The sequence below is a fragment of the Porites lutea genome, chromosome 6, assembly GCF_958299795.1.
Source record: "Porites lutea chromosome 6, jaPorLute2.1, whole genome shotgun sequence".
Taxonomy (NCBI): Eukaryota; Metazoa; Cnidaria; class Anthozoa; order Scleractinia; family Poritidae; genus Porites; species Porites lutea.
In genome coordinates this window covers 3,167,341-3,190,000 of record NC_133206.1, presented here as the reverse complement: position 1 = coordinate 3,190,000, position 22,660 = coordinate 3,167,341, and the positions used below count along the sequence as shown (strand labels likewise).

Sequence of the window (22,660 nt, the reverse complement as noted above, 5' to 3'; positions counted from 1 at the left end):
AAATAAATTTCCCACGACGAGATCTTAATTCAACTTCTTTTATTTCCTCCACAACACAATTTTCCTTCTGTACAACTAGCTCATTACCTTCTCTTGACATCACCTCGCTGCCATCAAAACACTAACACAAAACTTGCTGATAATGCAAAATCCCGACGCACAGCATCGTATGAAAAAACACAACACGCAATACAAAAACAAGTACATCAACCGTCACCCTGCAAAACAAAATTGAAATAATAAAAAGAATTGTTGCAGTCATCACAGTAGTTCCAAAAGAAGCCTCAGTCCCTTTTGGTTTCAATTGTTGACAATCGTCTCTTCCTTCATCGGAACAGATTTTTATCACGGGCAACTCGAAATCAAAATCACTATTGTCACAGTAATAACCAGCTACACAAACCTTGCGACTCTCAAACTTGTTAAACATTCCTCTGTTAAAACTCTTATCCATTTTACACGTACACTCCTGACATTCCGATTTGTTATTACGTCTATGGGGTGCATGAGTCTTTCATGTCATTGAATGTCTTGATAATTTCCTTTGTTTTTCTTTGAGTTCGCGGACCAGCCCATTCCGAAAACACTCAGTGTTACTTTTTTAGTGTGGGCCTACCGCGAACAGTGTGTGCATTTGAAAGTTTAACCCGGGATAACATGATTATTAACACGTTCCCCGAAACGCCGCGGCCAAATGTTATCCAAACTGCTTCTCACTTCTCCTTCGAAAACTTTCGGATCAAACGATATCCAGATCGTCCCTCATTGGATCATCCACTCGACCTAACAAAATCGACCAATCACAAAAATGGACGTAAAATAAAAGAAAACAGCAAATTCAGATGACCTCTTAGGAAACATGCAATTAAAACTGTCTTTCTATGATTGGTGCATTTCGATCCTCTCGTCAAAAAATGTCAGACGTCAATCATCTTAGCGGACCTCTTAGGAAACGAAAGTTTTCTTCAACGGGTTCAAAAGGTCATTGTTTATGAATTGTGATTGGTGGATTTCGATCCGTTTTTTGTGTTTCCGTGTTTCAAGTTTCGTTGCTTGCGATCTTATTGTGACCAAAACCCGACGTTAATATTCCAAATATTTTTGATAGATTTCATCCCTGGACTTCAGACTTCCAAATTTCGATGAGGCAAAAATATTGAAGATTCAGATTAACTTTAGAGATCGTAAAAGTGCGATTAAGTGCCGTGTGCAAGCAGAGCTTTCTTTCCCACATACTTCTTACCTTGTACAAGACGTTCGCATGGCAGACATTCGCCTCGCTTCGCTTGTTTACTTGCCTTGTTTACGTTAGCACGTATTGCGTGCCTATTGCACATTTGCGTCAAAACAAGCCGTTTCCATTACTCTATTTGGGCCACGCCCAAATAAAAATTATTTTCCATCTTAGTGTGTATCAAAAAAAGAAAAATCGCTAAATTGGGCAACTGAAATATTTTATTTTACTAACAAGCTAATATCGCCATTATGAAGTCGTCACTTCAGAAGTAAAAAAACCTTAAAGGTCCATAAAAGTTCACTCTAAAAATTTGCATGAACAAACAAAATTTATAAAACCATGACATATTTTTTTTTAGCCGTTTATTATCATTTGGTTTTGACTGGCAAGATAAAACGCGACCTTCAACCGGTAATGTTCGATAGGCCATTTTGACACGACATAAACATAAAAGGCGAAAAAACACCTTAACCTATAAAACTAACTATAAAATATCACCTAAATATTTTCTGTATATCGCATAGAAATACGCCAAATATCAAATCTAATTATAGATTGCAGCGATCTAAAGATATAAAGCAATAAATCCGAACCTACCTTCAGCTAGACGGCGCCATTTTTCTTGCCCTGACAGCGGATCGAGAGCGGAAAGCGGACTAGTTCCAGTCCTACTCCGCATCACAGCTAAACCAGCTTCTTACGCCCTGGTTGAGAGACTTTGTTTTAGTCCGGTGGCTTAGTGCAAAATTTTGGCGAGATCTATACAGAGCGGACAAAAGCACCAAACTTTGCATGGTTGTAGCTTAGGGCATGTCAGTCAATATTAGGATCGGTGCCCACAACTACCTCTTCAGGATTTGCAGCAACTGCTTGCTGAAGTTCTTCAACAACTTTCCATGATGGGTGGCCTGTGCTGAAAATTGCAATCCCTTGTTTTTTGCCATTCTTTGATGAAAATCACATAAAAAGGCAAGTAGATGGAAAAAGAAACTGTACTAATACTATTATTATTGAAACCAATGACTAAGACATGTCAAATTAATGATATAGCAATAATAATATACCATGGTGGGTGCCCTGTGCTAAAAATATCAATTCCTTGTTTTTTGCCATTATTTTGATGAAAATCACATGAAAGAAATGAAAATGAAAAAATGAATTGTATTATTATTGAAACCCATGACAAAAACAAGTTAACTAAATGGAAAATCCAGGGAAGATGTTTTCAGATGCGTCCTCAGTCCCAAATGGCCTTTCAAGATGGCAGCTTGAAGGTGTCTTTTCATGGACTGTAAGTATCTGCTAGAATAAATTGCCGTTTTTAGGGGAAATTGTGTACAATTTGAATCACGACAGGTTTAGGTGAAGATTTAAACTCTTCTTGGTGATAAATGTGTTGTCGAAAGCCACATTCTCTCTTCACATTTTGTGCCAATTATGAATGACTATACTGAGTTTATTTTCGTATCGGTTAAAATTAATAATAGTAAAAACAGTTTCTTTCTATAGCGCTCATATCCTGAACTCATGGTGCTTTACAATGTTAAAGAGTAAAAAAAATTATCTCTCGAGCATGAAATAACATATAGTAAAATCTATTTGCAATTCACAAAGAACAAGAGAAGGTAACAAAAATTCATATGTTTTAAAATTATTTTGCCATTAAAGTTTATATATATTAAAATAAATGATAATAAGTCCTGTAAAAAACTAAATATACATTCTATAAGTATAAGTATATGATCTGCAGATATTAAAGACGTTTTACAAAAATATTGACTTACTCACTTTAAAAATTGCGTAAAAAGATATGTTCTCAGTTCTTTCTTTAAACTAGCTGAAGACTTTGCCTTGCGCAAATCCAGCTAATGGTAGCGAGTTCCACAGTTCAGGGGCGCACACTGAAAAAGTCTTGTCCCCGTGAGTTTTCGAGGTTGTTCTAATAGCTGCTGAGATGCGGACCACAAGTTCCTGGAGTGCGTTTGATAACTAAGTCTGTCCGCTAGATAGCTAGGTGGAAGGTTATTAAATGATTTGAAAACTGACAAAAAAAAGTTAAAGACAACATGGTAACTAACACGAAGCCAGTGAAGGTTAGATAAATAATGTGTTCACAAAGTTTACAAGTCCGAGTAACGATCCTGGGGGCAGTGAATTGCAATTAATAGTCTAGTTTAGATGTAATAAAAGCACGCACAGCAATTTCGCTAGACGCTTGTGTGAGACTCCTTGTTATCTTTGATAAGTTCCGGAGCTGGTAAAACGATATTCTGCGAATGTTGAGACGTGTGCGTCAAACAGCACGTTGTCATCAAATACTATTCTCAGGCTTTGTTGGCGGTGGTTCTTGGCCTTGTATTACCCATAATGAAGTCGCTAAAGGATGGACGAGTACGTGTCATCGACAAGATAAGCACGATTTCAGTCTTATCGTGCTTGAATTTCAGCTCGTTTATACACACCAAGATGGAAATTAGTTGGGATCGTTGTCATATTTAGCAAGGGTGTGAATCGAAGAGAGAGCATCTGAGAAACTGGTTTAACGGTACAATTATTTATAGGACGCTCCTTGACAATTTACTAGAATCCAAGAAAGAGGACTGTGTTCTTGTTGCAACTAAGTTTGAAATTGAAATCACTACAGTCGTAAACAAATGCAAAGTGGCATCAATCCTGTCACCTTTCGTCCAAGTTAGTTAAAGCAAACTAGAAAAGAGAAACAGGCTTGTTGAAGCAGACCAGAAACAGCAAGTTGTAGATTGTGGCACTAAACGAGCTTGGAAGATTGACACTAGTGGGACTGCAAGGTGTGTGCCTTTGTATGTAACGAATACAGCTTAATATGAAGTTTGGCAAGTATAAAGAAATGTGTATCATGCTCCACTGCATTTGCTATGTACTCAGTGAGTTCAACAAATGCTCTTGATTTATTTAATTCCTCGTCTTCCTCGGCCTTCCAGGCTGCTTCAATTTTCTTCTTGCGTTCCTCCGACATGTATGCCTATTTCGCAAGTCAGTTGAACAGCGCATATTATATTTTGAATCTATGGCAACCACCACCATATATATTCTTGAAGGACCGTAGTCCGGTAAATCGTCGTCAATACGTCTTAGGTTTCTGTCGGCTTTCAATGTACAGAAACTGTATAGGTGGCTCCCATCATCTTCGTTTCATATCACACAATTTGTGGTCCCACTAGTGTCAACCTTCCGAGCTAGTTTGGTTAACTACAATCTGAAACTTCCTGTCTTTCTGTTTCTGGTCTGCTTCAACATGCTTGCTTCTCCTTTCTCTTGCTTTTTCTAACTTGGACTTGCTAAACTTGAGGTGATAGGATTGCTGCTTCTTTGCATTTTTACTACTGTAGTGATTTCATAATCAAACTTAATTGCAACCCGAAAACAGTTCTCTTTCCTGAATTCTAGTACATTTTCAAGGGGCGTTCTTTAAATGCTTGTACGTTAAACCAATGGGCTTCTCAGATCTTCTTTTGTTGATTCTTGGCAAATATGACAATATAAATAACCAGTAAGAAAATAAACTCAGTATAGTAATTCATCAGCCTAGTCCCTAGGCGTTCTCGGCTCGGTCAATCCTGGACTCTACCGTGAGCTGTGACGTCACCGAGAGATACACGCCGAGAACGCCGTTCTCTCGCCCGCCCTTTCCCAGACTTCGTGCGGACAACGGGACAACAGAGAACGCCTAGGGACTAGGCCGGTCATTCATAATCGTCACAAAATATGAAGCGAAAATATGGCTTTCGATAACACATTTATCACCAAGAAGAGCTTAAAGCTTCACTTAAACCTGTCGTGAATTAAATTGTACACAATTTCCCCTAAAAAACGGCAATTTATTCTCGCAGAAACTTACATTTAATGAAAAGACACCTTCAAGCCGCTATTTTTTAAGGCCATTTGGGACTGGGCACGCATCTGAAAACATCTTCCCTGGAGTTTCCATTTAGTTAACTTGTTTTTGTCATTGGTTTCAATAATAGTACAATTTCTTTTCTCATTTTCATTTCTTTCATGTGATTTTCATCAAAACAATGGCAAAAAACAAGGAATTGATATTTTTAGCACAGGAAACCCACCATGGTCTATCATTATTGCTATATCATCAATTTGACTTGTTTTAGTCATTGTTTTCAATAATAATAGTATTAGTACAGTTTCTTTTTCCGTCTACTTGCCTTTTTATGTGATTTTCATCAAAAAATGGCGAAAAACAAGGGATTGCAATTTTCAGCACAGGGCACCCATCATGGAAGGTTGCTGAAGAACTTCAGCAAGCAGTTGCTGCAAAACCAGAAGAGGTAGCTGTGGGCACCGATCCTAATATTGACTAACAAGCCCTAAGCTACAACCATGCAAAGTTTGGTGCTTTTGTCCGCTCTGTATAGATCTGAGCCTTTAGCCACCTGACTATTTTCGGTGGTGCTGTGTTCGAGTTGTGATTGAGTTGTTGTGGTTGAGAGACTTTGTTTTCGGTGGTGCTGTGTTCGAGTTGTGATTGAGTTGTTCGTTCTTGTTTATGAACATCAGAATTAATTCATAGTCCAGGTTTTCTTTATTTCCTTTCTTAGAGAATATTCGAGATGATCAGTGGAGCATTGAAGAGGCCACCGGAAAGTTTCGCCAGCATCCCTGGAAACGTTCGTTTAATTTAGAAGGAGTAAATCTCAATGAAATAACTTTAAAAAGGTATTACAGAGAAAGGTTCCCTGAGGAGATAGGATATGCAACAAGATATGATTTAACATTTCTCTCACCGTGTTGGCATCAACTACGATGTAAGGTATGGCGCCACTGAGTAATCACTTTTGACCGCTGCCTAAAACCAAAACTAAGGATATATTCTTCGTTTTCACTGTCACGCAATAAACACGGCAGAAAAAAATAAATTGGAAACCGTCCGGTGAAAGAAGCTAAGTAAATGAAATGTTATACAAGACTACTAATATAAACAATTTGTCCAAATCTAAGGTCTTTGTGGCCAACAGTTTCTGAGTTATTTGCCGTTTTTGTGGGGCTGAGAATTGCGTCCACATTTAGCGCAATTCTCAGCCCCACAACGAATAGTACTTCTCAGTCATTCTGTTACAATGGAAAAAGCTGCTTTTAACTACAGCCTATGTTCAGAATTTGTCACTTCTTGTAAGCAGTAGGTCTCTGACGCGCGCGAAATAAAAAGCTTGCAGCATCTCGAGGCATCGTGAGAATGATTTTTTTTATCTAGGCAACTCTTCCAACTTGAAAGATGTCGAGAAAGTAGCTAAGGAAAACAGCGGCTTGATAAGTTAACTGTGGCCCATCGTTCTTGATGCAGGTATGGGTTGCCAACGAGAACACGAAACAAACGTTGGAAGACATACCAATTCCATTTAGTGATGTGAAGAACATCTTAGGTGAGATTCACTTCAAAGATGAAAATACACAGTCCAGGTGCCGAGGATGGCTGGTTCTTAAGTCTCGGAAATATCTTCAAGCCGACATTTTGTTTCCTGGTTGCGAATTTGACTGCAGATTACATATTTGTGGACGGACAGGTGAGGTGTCACTAAGTATTTAGAATTTGAACCATCTGGGAACTTATCAAGATGAAACTGTTACGAATATCTTTAAACGTTTTGATCAGCTACTGAGCACTTTTTAAATTTTTTCCTTGGAGTTACATCTGTCTTATTAAAGAGAAACACCTTCGGACGATGACAATAAGCATATTATTCATTTATTCGTTTAGCGACTTGTTCGACAGTTATCAGTTGTTGCTACCCTTCATATCAGAACAGTGTGTGCTCATTTAGGATGTTTGGTATCTCACAGATAGCCCACAGGCCATTGACTATGCGCCAGACGAAAGGGTGCGAGATGCTCTTTTAGCATACCTATCCGGGCTGACGTTGATAGATGAGGATTTTATGGGACTTCATATACCGAAGGCAGATATACCCGAGGGATTTCATCTCATACATAAGCGATGTTCTAAACGAACAGAGTACACTTCAAGTGTAGGATTTACCATCATCCTCTCTAAGGAGAAGGCGTGGAACTTTGGAACAGATGAGATCAGACAAACGGTATTTAAATAACATATTCTTAAGACGTCACATTCACGTTAATTTCTCGATGCGAAAAGGTGTATTCGATTATATGAACAGCAATGGTCCGATCTGTTTTATGACTACGAATTCCACGCTAAATGCATAGCAATAGTTTTACCGGTATCAAAATTAAACCAGTATAGCATTTTTATTGCTTATGAAACGTTCTGAAATATGGAATGGGGCTAACGAACTTCCATGCCTCGAGCTCGGATATTTTACATAACCGTGTCCTAGTTTACGGAGTAAGCATAATAGGACATATTTGTTTATACTTTTTTTCTGGCTATCGTTTCCTGAAACATAATCATTTCTCTTTGTCGGGGAGTTGCACGCATTAACCGGTTGACAAACGCATATTCATCGTATAAATAGACCTTTTTACCGATACAGCAGCCATATTGAATTAATTCGATTAAGGAGCAATGGGATACCCAGGGGGCATAAGCACGATCCGTTGTACCCGCTCAGTATTAGTAATATGGTCTTTCATTGAAAAAGGCCTTCATTACTTCATCCAAACACGGCACAATGATCTTTTCTCCCATTACAATCTTATTCTAAGAAAACTTTAAGAAAAAAACGGAATGTGCTCGTGCCCCCTGGTCATCCCATAATACTCCTTAAATCTAACTTATTCTCTGAGTATGGCAGCCGTATCGGTAAAAAGGTCTATTTTCTTGATAATCAATCTCGGTACATTTAATGCGCTAAGCCGGCTCCCGAGTCGCGTTTATCAAGGACTTGTAATCTTAATCTTAAGCTGTCCCAATCGACCCAATAGATACTGCGAACCATTATGTTCCCGTTGTGTGTATTTCCATCAACATGTAGACTGACGTCCATGTGCACTACAAAGAGTGGGATACTCTACTGAGTGGCGGAATTTGGGAACCAAAGGCTATAACTGAGAAACTGCCTGAGTTTCTGGAGTTTGTTAAAGAAGCACAAGCCTTCTTATTCCATGACAAAAGTAAGTACAATCATATGTCTGATGAATTAAGTTTTCTTCACTGTGTAATAATTGCTTATTTGACGTTACTCACTTCTGTCAGCGACTTCCTTTTTCCTTGTACATTTCTCTTTGTACACCAACCCACATGTTATTTAAAATGCACACCTGAATTGGTGATATAGTATACTAGGCGATAGAGCATTCCAAGTTTTAACAACAGGAACAGCGTGATTTCAAGAAGGCAAAGGTTAAGTATGAGTACATTATAACTGCGAATGGGAACATCTTTTGACTGAACACGATAAACTGTATTATTAAATTAAGTACCTTTATCTACGTAAAGCCAAATTTTTTTTTCTCATTCCTTTACTCGATCATTCACACATCCTGTCAAAGGTGGATCTACACATTAGCTTTGACTACCCAAAAAATAGTGATACCCATCTTGTTTCCACTTTTGGCCTACGACTTACCTTAAGTTACTCGAGGAGCTAAGTCTCTTTATGTAAAACACTTTTCAATTTTCGACTAATATCATTGGTCTATTGCAGTTCCCCCAGAGATTCTTGCGCGAGGTTCTTCTGCTGTGGAAGCTTATAAAAGGGCTCTTGCCAGTGGGAAAACGTCTGACAAAAGGCTTCCATTGATGTTAATCGGACAAGACAGAGCAGGAAAGACTAGCTTAATGAAATCTTTGAAAGGAGTATGCTTTGACCCACATGAAGGTAGCACTGTTGGAATAGATGTGGATCCTTCTTATTTCAAAGTGTCAACAGAGTCATGGAAGACAGGAACGAGTAATGATGATCAAAATTCAGACACAGCAACTTCCTGCGATTATCACACGGCCAGATACATTGTGAATAGCTTAGAGACGGAAACAAAAAGGGCCGAGCTCTTTACCGCCGCGGAAGAAGGTTATTATTCCGACGTCAATGAAGGGTCAACTGACTCACCATCAAATGTGCAGTTGGAAAGTAGAGAGATTTTAGGGGCATCTAGAGAAACACTTCCCTATCTAGGTGATCCTGGGCCTAATGTTACACCCCCTTTGGCTTCAACAGATGAGAATCAAGAACAAGTGAACCTCTCTACTAAAAACTGGCCTGAATTCGAAGAGGTAGCAGCTATAACGGAATCATTTCTTTGTGGCCATTTGGACGACAACAGAGACGACATTTATTCTACTTTCTGGGATTTTGCCGGGCAGTCCGTTTTCTATGTGACGCACCCACTGTTTCTTACAGCACGAGCTATTTACTGCTTAGTGAATGACCTAAGCTTAGATCCGCATGGCAAAGCAAAGCCCCTGAAAAAACAAGGGGTATATGGAACAATGTTAGAAAGTGGTAGTCTCAAAACTAATTTAGATTACCTTGATTTTTGGATGACGTCTGTGACGTCGTTAACGAGTGGCGAAGAACACTACTTTACGTCAGATGCGTTGCCAAAGAAACTTCCTGCCGTTTTCCTGGTATGCACGCATGCTGACAAACCTTTCGGTGGCCAAGACCCTAAAGAACTTTCTCTTAAAATTTTTGGTTATCTAAAGGGCAAACCATATGGTGACCATTTGTGTGGTGTATTCTTTGTAGATAACACAAGCCTGAGAGTCAAAACCTCTCACTGCCCTGAAGTCACACGTTTGCGACAGGAAATACTTAAAACGGCTAAAGAACTTCCACACATGAAGGATTCCATTCCAATCAAGTGGTTAAGATTTGAGAAGGCGCTTCAAGCTGTGAAGAAAAAGGGATATAAATGCATTTCTCTGGAAACAGCAAAAGACATTGCCTCAGAGATCTGCAAAATCCATGAGGAGAAAGAGTTCACGACCTTGATAAACTACTTGCATGACTTAAGGTGCTTGATTCATTTTGATCATACTACTGAGCTGAATAAAATCATAGTACTGAATCCACAGTGGTTAATTGACGTCTTTAAAAAGGTGATAACTATCAAGCAATTTGATGCTGTAGACAAGAAATTCCTGGATTCGTGGCTTAAGCTTGAGAAGAAAGGAATTCTGGATGAAAATCTTTTAGCACATGTTTGGGGTCCTTTGTTTAATGATAAAGAAACTTGCGGCACTCTCATTGAAATCATGGAGAAATTTTGCCTTCTGTGCTCTTGGCCATCTGATGCAACAAGCAATTACAAGAGCTACCTAGTTCCTTCAATGTTGAAGTCGCCCCCACCGAAACAGATAGCTGAGCTTGCTGCCTCTGCAAATTTACCTTCTATGTATATTAAATTCGAGAGTGGTCTAGTCCCTCCAGGGTTTTTCCCAAGGTTCTAACTGCAGTTGTTTCATTGGGGCAAAGACAGACTGTGGAGAAAGGAAAACCTTCGTTTGTTCAATAATTTTGCCAGGTTTTTCGTTACTAAAGATCACTACTCCGTTATTTTGGTTTGCAACTCGTCAACAGTTGAGATTGTAATTCATGGAGGGAACTGCAACCCTGAATTTAATGATGATCCGTCATCAAAGTTGTCACCAACCCCACATTTCTACCACGACAATGCTGGAATTAACTATTGTTTTCTTGTGAGAAAACAATTGGGTATTACGCTTGAGTGCATGCGTAAAGAGTTTTGTTGGTTAAAAAATATGAAATATCAAATGAGTGTTATATGTCCAGTTTGCTGCAAGCGAGGATCAGTTGCCTACTGTGAAACTCATCAGGAAGAAGACTGCAAAGAAGAGCAGTGCCTTCACTTCCTGTCTCTTACCGAGTTGTACCGTTCCAAGGAAGTCGTGTTTTGTACCAGATCTGCGCTAGCTAAAAATACCAGAATTCAGGTGCAGCAGTTTGCACCTTGGCTTCCCTTTAAGGAACAACTGGTAAGATGTTCTAAGATATTTAAACGGTTAAAGTGCCATTTAATTGGTGAATATAGGTACATCATATTAAGCAGCTTCCAACCTATCAATGTCCTGCTGAAGCGGAACGTGGCCTCTTTGACGTAGACTATGCATTTTCAGTAAGTTGTACAAAATGTTGAGTTAAATCTTGAAGTGGAGTTGACGACATTAGATGATCGTAAGAAATGGTAAGATGGCGGATCCAAAAAGGCCGTGCATTTTGTGTAACCTCAAAGTTAATGGTTTAAGTGAAACGCCTTAGCGTAAACATTGACAAACATTTTGTGTCACAAACCATATAGGATTCATTCTTATAGCTTCCAATTTCCTGAAATAACAAAAGCGCAAAGTGTCAAATTTACCAAGTAACCACTGGCCAGATCATTCAAGTATTAATCCTTAAAAACTCACATGTATTTCCCACAGCTCGAAGTCCGTGAACCTGATGAAAGGCCCTTTGCGGATAACAAAGGTACTGGTCCTCGCAAGTAATTTCTAAAGCAATACAAATAAATACGTGCATGTACCTTAAGGCATGTATTAAGCGTTTTATCCAGGGTGAATGACATGATTGGTGCCTATGGGAGCTTTTGAACATTTTTTTTGTCTGAACAGATATATGATCGTCCTTAACATTTATGAATATGATACACTTTTTTCACTATGCTAACTAATATCTTACATACCGGCCGTTATCAAACATCTAAACACTTGGTCACGGAGGGCATAAGGCGAAAGATCTGGTTAAAATAAGGTGATTCGTGACGGTTATCAAAAAATGATTGTTTTTGCCAGAATAAAAATCAGAGCCAGAAACAAAAAACAAAACAAAAAAAAGGAATTGAAACTTTTACTAAGAGTTTCCTTATCCACACCAAGGGATTAGCTGTGTAGCCTGACGGACCCACGACTTGGAAGACCAATGGCTTACCTCTCCCTCTCAGTAGGTGCTAAAGCAAAAATAGATCTGGGAAGCATAAAGACACTCAAATCAATCACCTTGCGCCTGGGCGTGGCTACGAAAATTAAAACACACTCTAAAAGCTTCTAAACATACTCCGTTTATTTCGTAGGAAATGGGGAGAAGGCCATAGCTATCCCAGGTGGTGTCTTGAAAGCCCTTACGACCGGATCTTGTGATTCGGAACAAGTTGTTTGTCAGTTAAAACAAAGTCTCCAGTCGGACCAATCCTCTCTTGAACAGCCAGATTGCCAAACTAAACAACTGATCCGCTGTTTCGCAAGGAAAGCCAAGCTTTCAAATAGGGTTGATGTATTCAAACACCTAAGAGAAATGACGCTGGCTGGAACAACCGGTAAGTTTAAAATTTGGCAGTTATAAATATATATCACCCTCGGAACAAAAGGGTTCGTCCAATTGTATTCTCAGGCTTTTCTGCTGAATCAATTTTATTATAGTTTATACTTATTTATTTGTTTTCCGCCGATATAACGTACGTTATATGAAGCCAATTAATTAACTCCAAGGTTCTTAGAGGTACCCGTGTATCCTTGGCGGAATGTGTATAAAAATTATACTTAAAAACTGGGAATAGATGGTAATGTTTGTGTTGATTGATTTTTTTCAAGGTCCGTTGTTAAGTGAAGATCTTGATGTGCAAGAAATTCCTCTCTCCTTGTTAAGAAACCTCACCATCGCTTTATGTGGTATGATTGGAAAAAGCTTCTTACGTCTCAATAGTGTAGTCATTTCCAGCATACACATCTTCCCTTTAACTCTTAGCCACTCTCTATGCATCTTATTTGAAAACAAACGAACAAACAAACAAACAAAATATTGTTCCTTATATTACTCACAAGTCAGCCATCGGGTAAACACGAATTAGCTTAAACTGCAGTCACACATTGTATCCCGACAACTTTCATGTCTTTGGGTGTGTCCATTGGTAAGCAACTGCGATGCGACAAAATATTTTCAAATGAAGCAGACTGCATGCTCAAGACTGCTGGCAATTTACAACACTTTTGTGAAAATAAAAATAAGTACGTGTTAAACTCAAGTCATTTGATGTGCTGGATTGTTTTACGCGGTACGAAGAGAAGACAACTTGTACAATATATAATTATGTACAAATGCATTTTTCGCGTTTTTAATGTTTCAGGAGACAACGAGTGGATGATTGTTGCTGAGAAACTGGGTTTAACTTCTCAAGAAATTCGTTACCTCGATAGACGCACACGGAACCCAGCTGAAGCTCTGTTTAGTTACATCGCAAATCAGCGTCACCTGCCTGCAGGGGAGATTTACGACATTTTATGTGACTGTGGCCTTCCTGCATTAGCCGATATATTGTAACGGAAAACAGTAGTGTACAAAATATTTTTCCAGATTATGTAAACTATAAGATATTTTATGTACTTTTATATGAGCTTTGAGAAATTGGGATGGGGTTTGGATAGGTCCGGTCCATTTGCCCTCCTTTTTCTTTGCTCTGCTCCGAATTAGCAAGCCACTAAACTTCTGGTTAACCGGGGCCAGATTACGTCTGCTATGGTCTGCGACACATGCAACTACCAGTTCGTCTATTCCCTTTATTGATTTAATATCTACAATGCCATGTGGCTATATATTTCTGATTGATATAAACATTACCTTTTTGCCCCTTGACCGTTTGTACTTGTACTCTTCAGCGGTGGATCCAGAGGAGGCCCCCCCCCCCCCCCCTTATTTTTAGACCAAACGAAAAAGGTCTTACGCTAGCGATTTTTGTCGATTGCAAATTTTGTGAAGATATGATTTGAATAATATCGCCGCAACTGAGAAAAGTTTTTAATTACATAAGGTAAAATGAGATACCTAAAAGGGTCCACTTTTATTTGCACACCGTTTCGTTCTTCAAGAAATACGGACAAAAACTGATCAATAGGGCGTTGTAAGGGTCGAGCGACACGGGAAGGCCATTTAGCGGGCTAAAGGTTATTTGTGGGTGCCTTTAACTTGTAATTCGTGCGACATGTAGCAGTGGTTGTAATGTAGTGTAACTTTTTCAAACACGAAACACTTATAGGTCTTATAGGACTTCTAAAGAACTCGTTCGTGCGTTCCAGATCGTGCTGGTATCTTAAGGAAGGGGAGGCAGGAACCAGAGTGCTCAGGGAAAAATCTCCCGAACCAGGACGAAAGCCAACAACAAACTCAACCTACACATGACGACAACACTAGGACTAAAACTCGGGCCACATTGGTGGACTCACAACCTCTATCGCTCACCCAGGCTGAACCTCATGAGGTTATTGTTGTTAATGCAATTGAACATTCAGGGGGGTTTGAAAGCCCAATCGTGTAACTCACGACTTTGGAAATACCTTTGGAAATAGCTTTTAGGGTCTAATAAGAACTGAGCAAACAAACAAATTTAATTTGATTAATTACTTTCAGAAGAGTATCTGTAGAGCGTAAGTTCTGACGACCCTGAGGCACACCTACCATTTGTTACATAATGACTTCAAGCCTGTGAACAAAATTTCGAAGTGCATGTTACTGCTTAAATAGTAAACGTTTGCAATGAAAATTCAAAGAAAATTTGTTTTCCTTAACTGTAGTATGTTAAAAAATATTTGCTTATGTTTACCTCATACAAGATTTAAACCTTAGAGAAAGAGAAGCTACAGCCAGTTAGTTTCTGCTCGTGAAGTATTGCCACGTGATCCGCACATGACGTTGCACATGTTGGGGTATTGGTAGTAAGTCTACATGCGCATCAGCTGTTATTTGTGCATTGTCGATCACAGCTGGTCGGAACAACTATACTTGCCGGTCTTTTGTGTGCAGTATTTAAGATAACTGAATTCTATGGGTTCCTTGCCAATAATCTTGATTACTTCGAATCCATGCTAAAGGTATCCACATTTTGCCTTGAACTGGCAAAAGTAAAGGAAAGTTATAAATGCGAAAGAAGCGTTTAGTACGAAGAGCATGAGCACCAGTTATAGGACCTCGACGAAGAAGGCCAAGCTTGCAGCCGAGTCTATTCCCTTGTCCAGCTGAATTGAAAGTCGCCTGGGAATCTCTGCCCATTTTACCTTCCAGCTGCAGTCAAGAATTTTCAAGGTTTGCCAGTGAGTTCACATCGCATCGCAGCAACTCATCAAATAATGACATCGAGCTACCTTGTACAGAAGGACGAATAAAGAGGAATGTTGAAGAAGGGGAAAGAAAAATGAACACGTCTAGTAAGACGAAGCTTACTGAGCGAACCGTGAATCTGCCCGAAAACAGGCGTCGGACAGCAAAGCTTCACAGCACTTACCAACGACGCAACTCCACGCCATCTCAGTTCAGCTGTCAGTTTGTGTGGAGAAACGACCGTACTGAGGAACAGTCAAAAGCACTGCGAGAGTTTATAAAGAATGCAGAGGATAACTTTGACAATACCAAAGAAAAGGCGGTTGTAATACTTAACTGGTTGTCGACGCAATCACTTACTACCCAATGAATTAAACCGACAGCGCAATAGCAATGTTTTTAAAACGAACACCCTTTTTAGCCCTTTCAGTGAATAATCTTTCGGGCTGGCTCCATGCCGGGGAACGTTTAAGAAATTTATGAACTATCGATCGCGCGGCTACAGAACATTGTTCATCATTATTTCTACTGCTTTAGGTTAGGGTAGCAAACCATTTGGCTTTTAGGGTTAGAAGAACTGCTATATGACCCCTCTCCCCGGATTGAAGAAAACAATATGGCCGCCAAAGACATCCTTTTAATTTTTAAGTTCTCCTTTTTTAACAAAGTTGAACATTTACTTCGGCAAACAAACAGTCAAGTTGAAAAAAAGTATTTTACAAAAGTCTCAAGGGAAGGTCTCCTTTTCGATTTTAATTTGCAATATCGGTCAATTTATGCAACTTTTAAACTTCTGGCTCAGTTTTCGTTCCCTTCTGCTTGGAAAATGGAATAATAATTACACAAGGGTAATACAGTGTAAAGATTTCCACAAAAAGATTTCGAAAAATGTGCTTTAAAAACGAACTAAAATATTCAAAACGCTCTGATCACGTGACTGATGACGTCACGTCCCTCATTTGGTCATGAGAAAAATTATCAGGTAGAACATTACTTTCCTGCAAATTTTCTCTGCCATGTGATGAAACGTCAATTATTTACAGCCCAACCTCGTCCCCAGGGCTTTTCCCTTAAAAAATAGGTGGGGCCCCACCCATTTTTTAAGGGAAAAGCCCTGGGGACGAGGTTGTTTACAGCCCTCGGCCTAGTCTCCCGACTTTTTCGCTCATGTTCTTCAACCCCCTTGAATTTTAAATACCAGACGTAACCTGGCTATTTTTAAATGCCCCACAGAACCAAAACCTCAAATATGCTATTTGCTTTTAACCCAATAATGAAATCTTGTCACAGCAACAGAAAAAGCAAATTTGAAAATAGTCACGTGACTGATGACATCATCACCCTGTATGTGAGATGGGAAGATATTTTATGGCAATTGTTATCTTGTTGTGGTCTTACATTCTTCTACGTATGAAATTGACAAAGTTATAAAGCTTACAAAAAAATTGTCTCAAAGGATTCTGGGATAATTTTTATGACAATTATAATTTACTTTTAGCATGATTATTATTATTATTAAAGGGTCAATTAAACAGCTCATTCTTGTTTAGGTTGAGAAGAGATACTATAGCACACAGGTTTAAGGTTTGATCAATTAAGTTTTCGTGCTGGCAAACTGTGGCACACTGGTGTCATACTGACCAGTTTTCGAAGTTTTAAGTGTATAAAGACTCTTATACAAAGTGCTGTTAGATGGGAAAAAAAGCAGTGCCAATCTGTGTTCAACAGAGAAATCTTTTACATCAAAATCAGATTAACAATAATTATGTGCCAGTACTTTCAAAGTACAGGGGGTATATTAATAATAATATCATAGGTGACGAATTACTCCTTAATTTTGGCACGAAATTTCAGCGTTAATTTGTAATTTCAAATGCGAAATTACAAAATTGCCATGGGAACCTTCCGTACGTCTCAGTGTCAAGATGGCGACGAAGTTTTAAAATGCCGTGAATGAAGATGTCAGGGCACAAAAAGACGTTTTAGAAAACCTGCACACACAAGAGAACATCAAGAAGGATTCTAACAGGTATTTTGCCGAAAAAGTCTGAAAAATTCTGAACTTTATAAGTCAAATTTAAGGTCTAAACATTTGAAAGAGTAGAGTTCTTGATCGATATGATCCAGGATAAACATGTCAAAAATCCAAGATTGCTAATGATATTAATAGGTAATCAAATGGTATACTCGTGAAATTAGGGAATAATTTCAATTGTGTTTTGTCCAAATCCTAATAATTTTCACCCCTAAAGGCTCAGGAAATTATGATGGAATAACTAGCCTAAAGGCTTGGGAAATTATAAGGATTTAGACAAAACGCACGTCAAATTATTCCCTAATTTCACTCGTCATCATTTGATTACACATACTAATAATTTATATAAAATAATCAAAATTAGGGAATAATTTCAATTGTGTTTTGTCCAAATCCTAATAATTTTCACCCCTAAAGGCTCAGGAAATTATGATGGAATAACTAGCCTAAAGGCTTGGGAAATTATAAGGATTTAGACAAAACGCACGTCAAATTATTCCCTAATTTCACTCGTCATCATTTGATTACACATACTAATAATTTATATAAAATAATCAAAACCTATCTTGATAAAAACTTTAAGGCAAAGTAAATAGAAGGATTACCATCCATAAACAAGACCAAATTAATGTAAATAATATGTAGAGTAAACAAATGGTATTTATTGTAATGTGTTGAATCAGAAAATATCCATACTTATCACCGCTCACTGATCGACAATTTATTGGTTTGAGCCCCCTGGAAATTCCATGCCTGTGATTTCATGTTCATCAATATATTTAATTGCTGCATGAAGTTAAAAAAAAAAACAGATTTAATATGATTGGCAACACATGATCAACTATTGGTGAACTCGAACAATGACCTAACATGAATATCTGTTGCAGATCAAACTTATCCTTTGTTTTTTTTTTCTGTTTTCTTTGTGTTTAACAGTACTATCATTTTTTTCATTTCATTTCCACAGTTCATATATGATTTATTTCATATATCATTAACCCTCATTTCTTTCATGGGAACATATGAACCCACAATTGACCTGCTCCCAACATCAGTGGCTTCATAGCTAAGTTGGTAGAGCATCGCACCGATATAGCGAGGTCACGGGTTCAAACCCCGTTGAAGTCCTGAATTTTTTTCAGGCTTCTTTACGCAATTGCATAAATTGGTTCACTGCAACGATCATTTCTTCATTTTCAGTATTATCATACATGAAACTTTTAAAAGTAAAAGAAACTTCCCATACTGAACGAGGGTTCAATGTATCAATCAGCTAGAAAAGGTGCAAAAGTGAGAAGTCAAAGGAAGGTTATGAGCGTTGACTACAAAATAATTTTCAGAGGAGAACCATATAACTTCTTTATGTGGAAGATCTGCATGCATTCCAGGAATGACATTTTCATAATAATTTATTACAAAGTATCTACACACAGATAGTAATTAGTTATTCCATCATAAATAAAAGTAATTTCTATTATGTAGTTTCAGAAAATATTCCAACCCTTGGAGGGTCAGTGGAAATTAAAATATAGGATTAAGGTGCCATCAGCTAAACCTAAAGTGATAAATGCATTAGTTTTTTGTTCCACAAAATCCTTCATTTCACTTGCTAGAGAAAAGGTTAAGTTTGACTGTCTTTTAAACGTTATTTAGTTCTAGTGATGTTAGAATGGTTTTGCCATTTACATATTGTTATGTCCCTTTATGCTTACAATCAAGGCTGGGCAGTAGATATAAGACAATCAAACTAATTTTAAATGAATGGGGCATTTTTGTCATAAGATTTAAAACCACAAAGATAAATTTACAACAAATATGGAAACATACCAAAAATATTCCTGTTTTGTTAAGAAAGAATTAATAAGAATAAAACAACGTATTATTCAAAACTATGTTTTGCAAATCAAATTTGTCATCAAGCTCTAATTCTTTCTCGGACAAATTGCTAAAACTATTACTTATTTGCTTCAATAATTACTTCTAAAAATTATGACCAGAATTCTCTTAAAGTGTCCACCCACTCCCTTTCAACACCAAACAATTTTTTTCATGGAGCACTTTATAAACAGAAAGAGACTTTGGCATTGAGTTACTTAATGCAACCTATCTCTAAGTAAAAGTGCATACTTTAGACGAGATATAAGCCAAAGAAATAATTTAAGGTGATTCCCTAGTTTTGCACTGCGCATCTCTTACTGCGCATAACAAGATGGCCGCCGTAAAAAGAGCATGTGAAGTAATATTATTAAAATGAAGTTGACTGAAGAGAAACGCTATTGGAATTTTTGCTTGCTGTTGTTTCCTTTTCGAGGTGAGACTCAATGTGCTGGGAATGTGCATAACGTAAGCAGCACGCGTGTTGCTGAGTTCGACCTCCTCTCAGAACCTCGATAGTGGATGTTTAACTTGTGCTTACTCACTTTGATTTTCATTCAAACACTTTCTTTATCACATTGTGTCCTAAATGTGATATCTCGATGTAAATTCCGTAAAAACGGATTTTTTAATACTTTCTTCCCCCTTTCACATACATTCTATTTTGAAACTCGCCCCAGTCCTCTCTCAAAAATCGGAGAAAATGCGTTTGGTGCGCACTTTCTGCAGCTCTACCACAAAAACGAGTACGGTGACCCCCATTTTTTATTTCATGATTTTAATAAGGACATTGCTTCCTTTCGATGAGAAAAAAATTAGCACAAATCTATGTTCAGTTTTTTGGCAATTTTACTAAATTGTACGGATTGAGCCATCACGGGTCGAAAAGCGCGCGTCCAATTTAATTCTACTTTGGAGCGTAAAGTAAAAACAAGGGCATTAAAAGGCATTTTTCTGGTACGTAAGTGGATAAACAATACATTAAAGTCAAATTCTGTGTGATGTCACATGTATCATCGAAAAAATCTCTCCTTTTTGTCTAGTCTTGCGCTGCCCGCGGTTTTTGTAAAAGGGTCCTAAATAGCCGTATTTGTCAGCATTGTGACGTCAAAACGAGCACGGTGACCCCCACTTTTTATTACTTTTTTATCATCTTCTTGACTTGTTACATCAGTGTACCAAGTTTTAGCTAAAATCTATGTTAGGTTCTTTTACTATGGAATCACCTTAAATTTGGTATTTGTCTTTACAAATATAACATTCGACTAACTATTTTGTAAGTGAACTTTACCAACAAGATAAGATAATTAAAAAATAAGTCGAACATGTATTATTTAAGTATTTGACACAGCATTAAGTGTTCTGTGAAGAGATCTTGAATGGAAAAATTATGTGTCTTGACACATTACCCTGTTAGCAGAGTCACGCTGCGATCTTTCCTCATTGTTTCCTAGACACCGTAATTCGAGGAAGGCTCATCTAGACTAAAGTGACATTACCTTGGTTTTAAAAACAACATTTGAAAATCATATTTTTCGGTATTTTCCACCTCCTGACACCAAGGCACCGGAAAAATCAATAATCTTAGGAGGTCGTTGTCAAAGGGAAAACAATGGGAAATTTACGTCGCTACAAAATCGTTTACTCCTCCGCTTCCTAAATCTTTGTCTTTGATCTCTGATTTTTCCTCATTTTCCTCCTTCTCTTCTTCACATTCTTGTATAACTTGTAAATGACACGATTTTCGAGCTCCGTGGCTCTCCGAGCTCAACTGACGAGAAATGCAAGGCTTTTTAGCAATTCGTGCTTTGATAATATCATCAACACGAAGCTCGCAGCAGGCTTTGTTTTGCTTGTTACATTGTTCGATTTTCGTGTTGAATAGCGACGCTTGGTCTCTCATTTTCTTCGGAGGTTGCCATCTTTGTTCATAAGAAGTGAGATTAACCATAGGAAAGCCTCCGTGAAAACAGTAACCGGCGGAATATGCAGATAATCCCGAGCCATAACCGTAAAAACACTCTTCATCATATGAACTGGATTTCGTTGCTGCACGTGAGTGGCATTCACTTAAACTCGGAGATTCGGGGTTAGCAGTGTTGTTACATCCTCGGTTCTTTTTCCTTTGTCTTTTCGGCTTCAAGTAACAGTAATAAAACCAAAAAGCAAATAAAACTAATAGAAACAAAACTGCGCTCACCAAAGGACCAACAAACGAGGGAATCTTCATACCTCTTTCATGTACAAATGTAAACAAGATGGTTCTTCAGTGAAGTCTTGCAAAACGGAGCCGACAAACAAGAACTTGAATTCTAACCATGTCGTATTTACTTCCACGGCCTTTCGGTTTTGGAATGTCCTTAAAACTTTTTCACATTAGATCTCAAAGTGTTAAACTTCAGAGACTCGAATTTTGGCTGCACTGTTCCTGAAATATTCGACCATTTGCGCAATATTTGAACCTCAATTCGTATCTCGCGCTCGAATGATCACGGTATTCTCTTGGGTGTTGTTACGGTTTACCTCGCCAAGGAGTCATGAGACTGCAATATCAATATCCACGACAAGGGCTAAGCTGAATAGTCCAATACGTTCAACACAACACGTAAATCTCAAATGAAAACAACTTCCGTGTTTTTTGGAAAAGAATACACGTTTCGTCAACCGCTTACGTGATCGTGAGCGGTGCAACAACAGTCCCATGTGCCTTTGCAGTCCGTGGTTAAGCAACAGCGTTTTTGAGCGACGGACGTCAACCGGAAGTGGACTTTTTGCATCATTGGGGAGTGCTTTGGTTGAAACTCTTGGGTAAATCGTCTTTAAAAGAGAAAAGAAACTCAGCAATACAAGTTTGTTAGCGCAAGGCATATAAAAAGGGAGAAGGCCTCACTTCCGGTTGACGTGCCTCGCTCAAAAACGTCTTTGCTTAAGGTCCCTAATGGTCACGTACCGCGGAATTCTTATTTTGATCGATCAAGAAATCGTGCCTTGAAGAAGGACGAAACGCAAATGAGCTTAAACAATCATGGGCGAAAAAAATTTGTTATGTTCAATGTCATTTCAATGTCAGCATAATAATTAAAATAATAATACACTGTATGCGTGTTCCCAAGAGATAAATTGACATTAACTGTTAAAGAGCGCAAAGGAATATGCCGCAGAACTTAGGATCTAGAAAAGACGTGATCAACAAAAATTACAGAGTAGACGGTTTGAATTCTGCAAAGCTGATCATACTACGTGAAAATTAACTTTGAAAGACATCAAAACAGAGAGGGGTTGTAGCCGTAGCAGGGGCGTAACGACCATATACGCAGGTACGCACGTGGGTACCTCCAAAATCTAAAAAAAAAAAGTATTTTATATATTTCTTTATTTGACTTATTTCTTTCAGTATTTATTTATTTATAAATTTTACAACTGCAAGAATTTTCTCCTGTATTGCTGCTAAATTACGAAAAAAAACTTTGTGAATGTTGCACTATTTAGGTTAAC

The 22,660-nt window shown here is 38.2% G+C and overlaps 1 protein-coding gene across 1 annotated transcript; it reads left to right on the top strand.

Annotated features, from left to right (window-relative positions):
• Nucleotides 1-9,713: 9,713 nt before the first annotated feature.
• On the top strand, nt 9,714-13,797 carry LOC140941609 (uncharacterized). The gene is made up of 5 exons (XM_073390629.1): nt 9,714-11,147; nt 11,595-11,640; nt 12,242-12,484; nt 12,759-12,836; nt 13,292-13,797. The coding sequence occupies exons 1-5, from the start codon at nt 10,884-10,886 to the stop codon at nt 13,483-13,485; spliced, it is 825 nt and encodes a 274-aa protein (XP_073246730.1). The 5' UTR covers nt 9,714-10,883; the 3' UTR covers nt 13,486-13,797.
• Nucleotides 13,798-22,660: the final 8,863 nt, after the last annotated feature.

Bases quoted from the DNA above. Each gene is read 5' to 3' on its own strand.
- LOC140941609 (XM_073390629.1), top strand. From the start codon at position 10,884: ATGCGTAAAGAGTTTTGTTGGTTAAAAAATATGAAATATCAAATGAGT. The intron at 11,641-12,241 runs GTACTGGTCCTC...TTTATTTCGTAG, and splicing joins GCCCTTTGCGGATAACAAAG to GAAATGGGGAGAAGGCCATA. The intron at 12,837-13,291 runs GTATGATTGGAA...TTAATGTTTCAG, and splicing joins CCTCACCATCGCTTTATGTG to GAGACAACGAGTGGATGATT.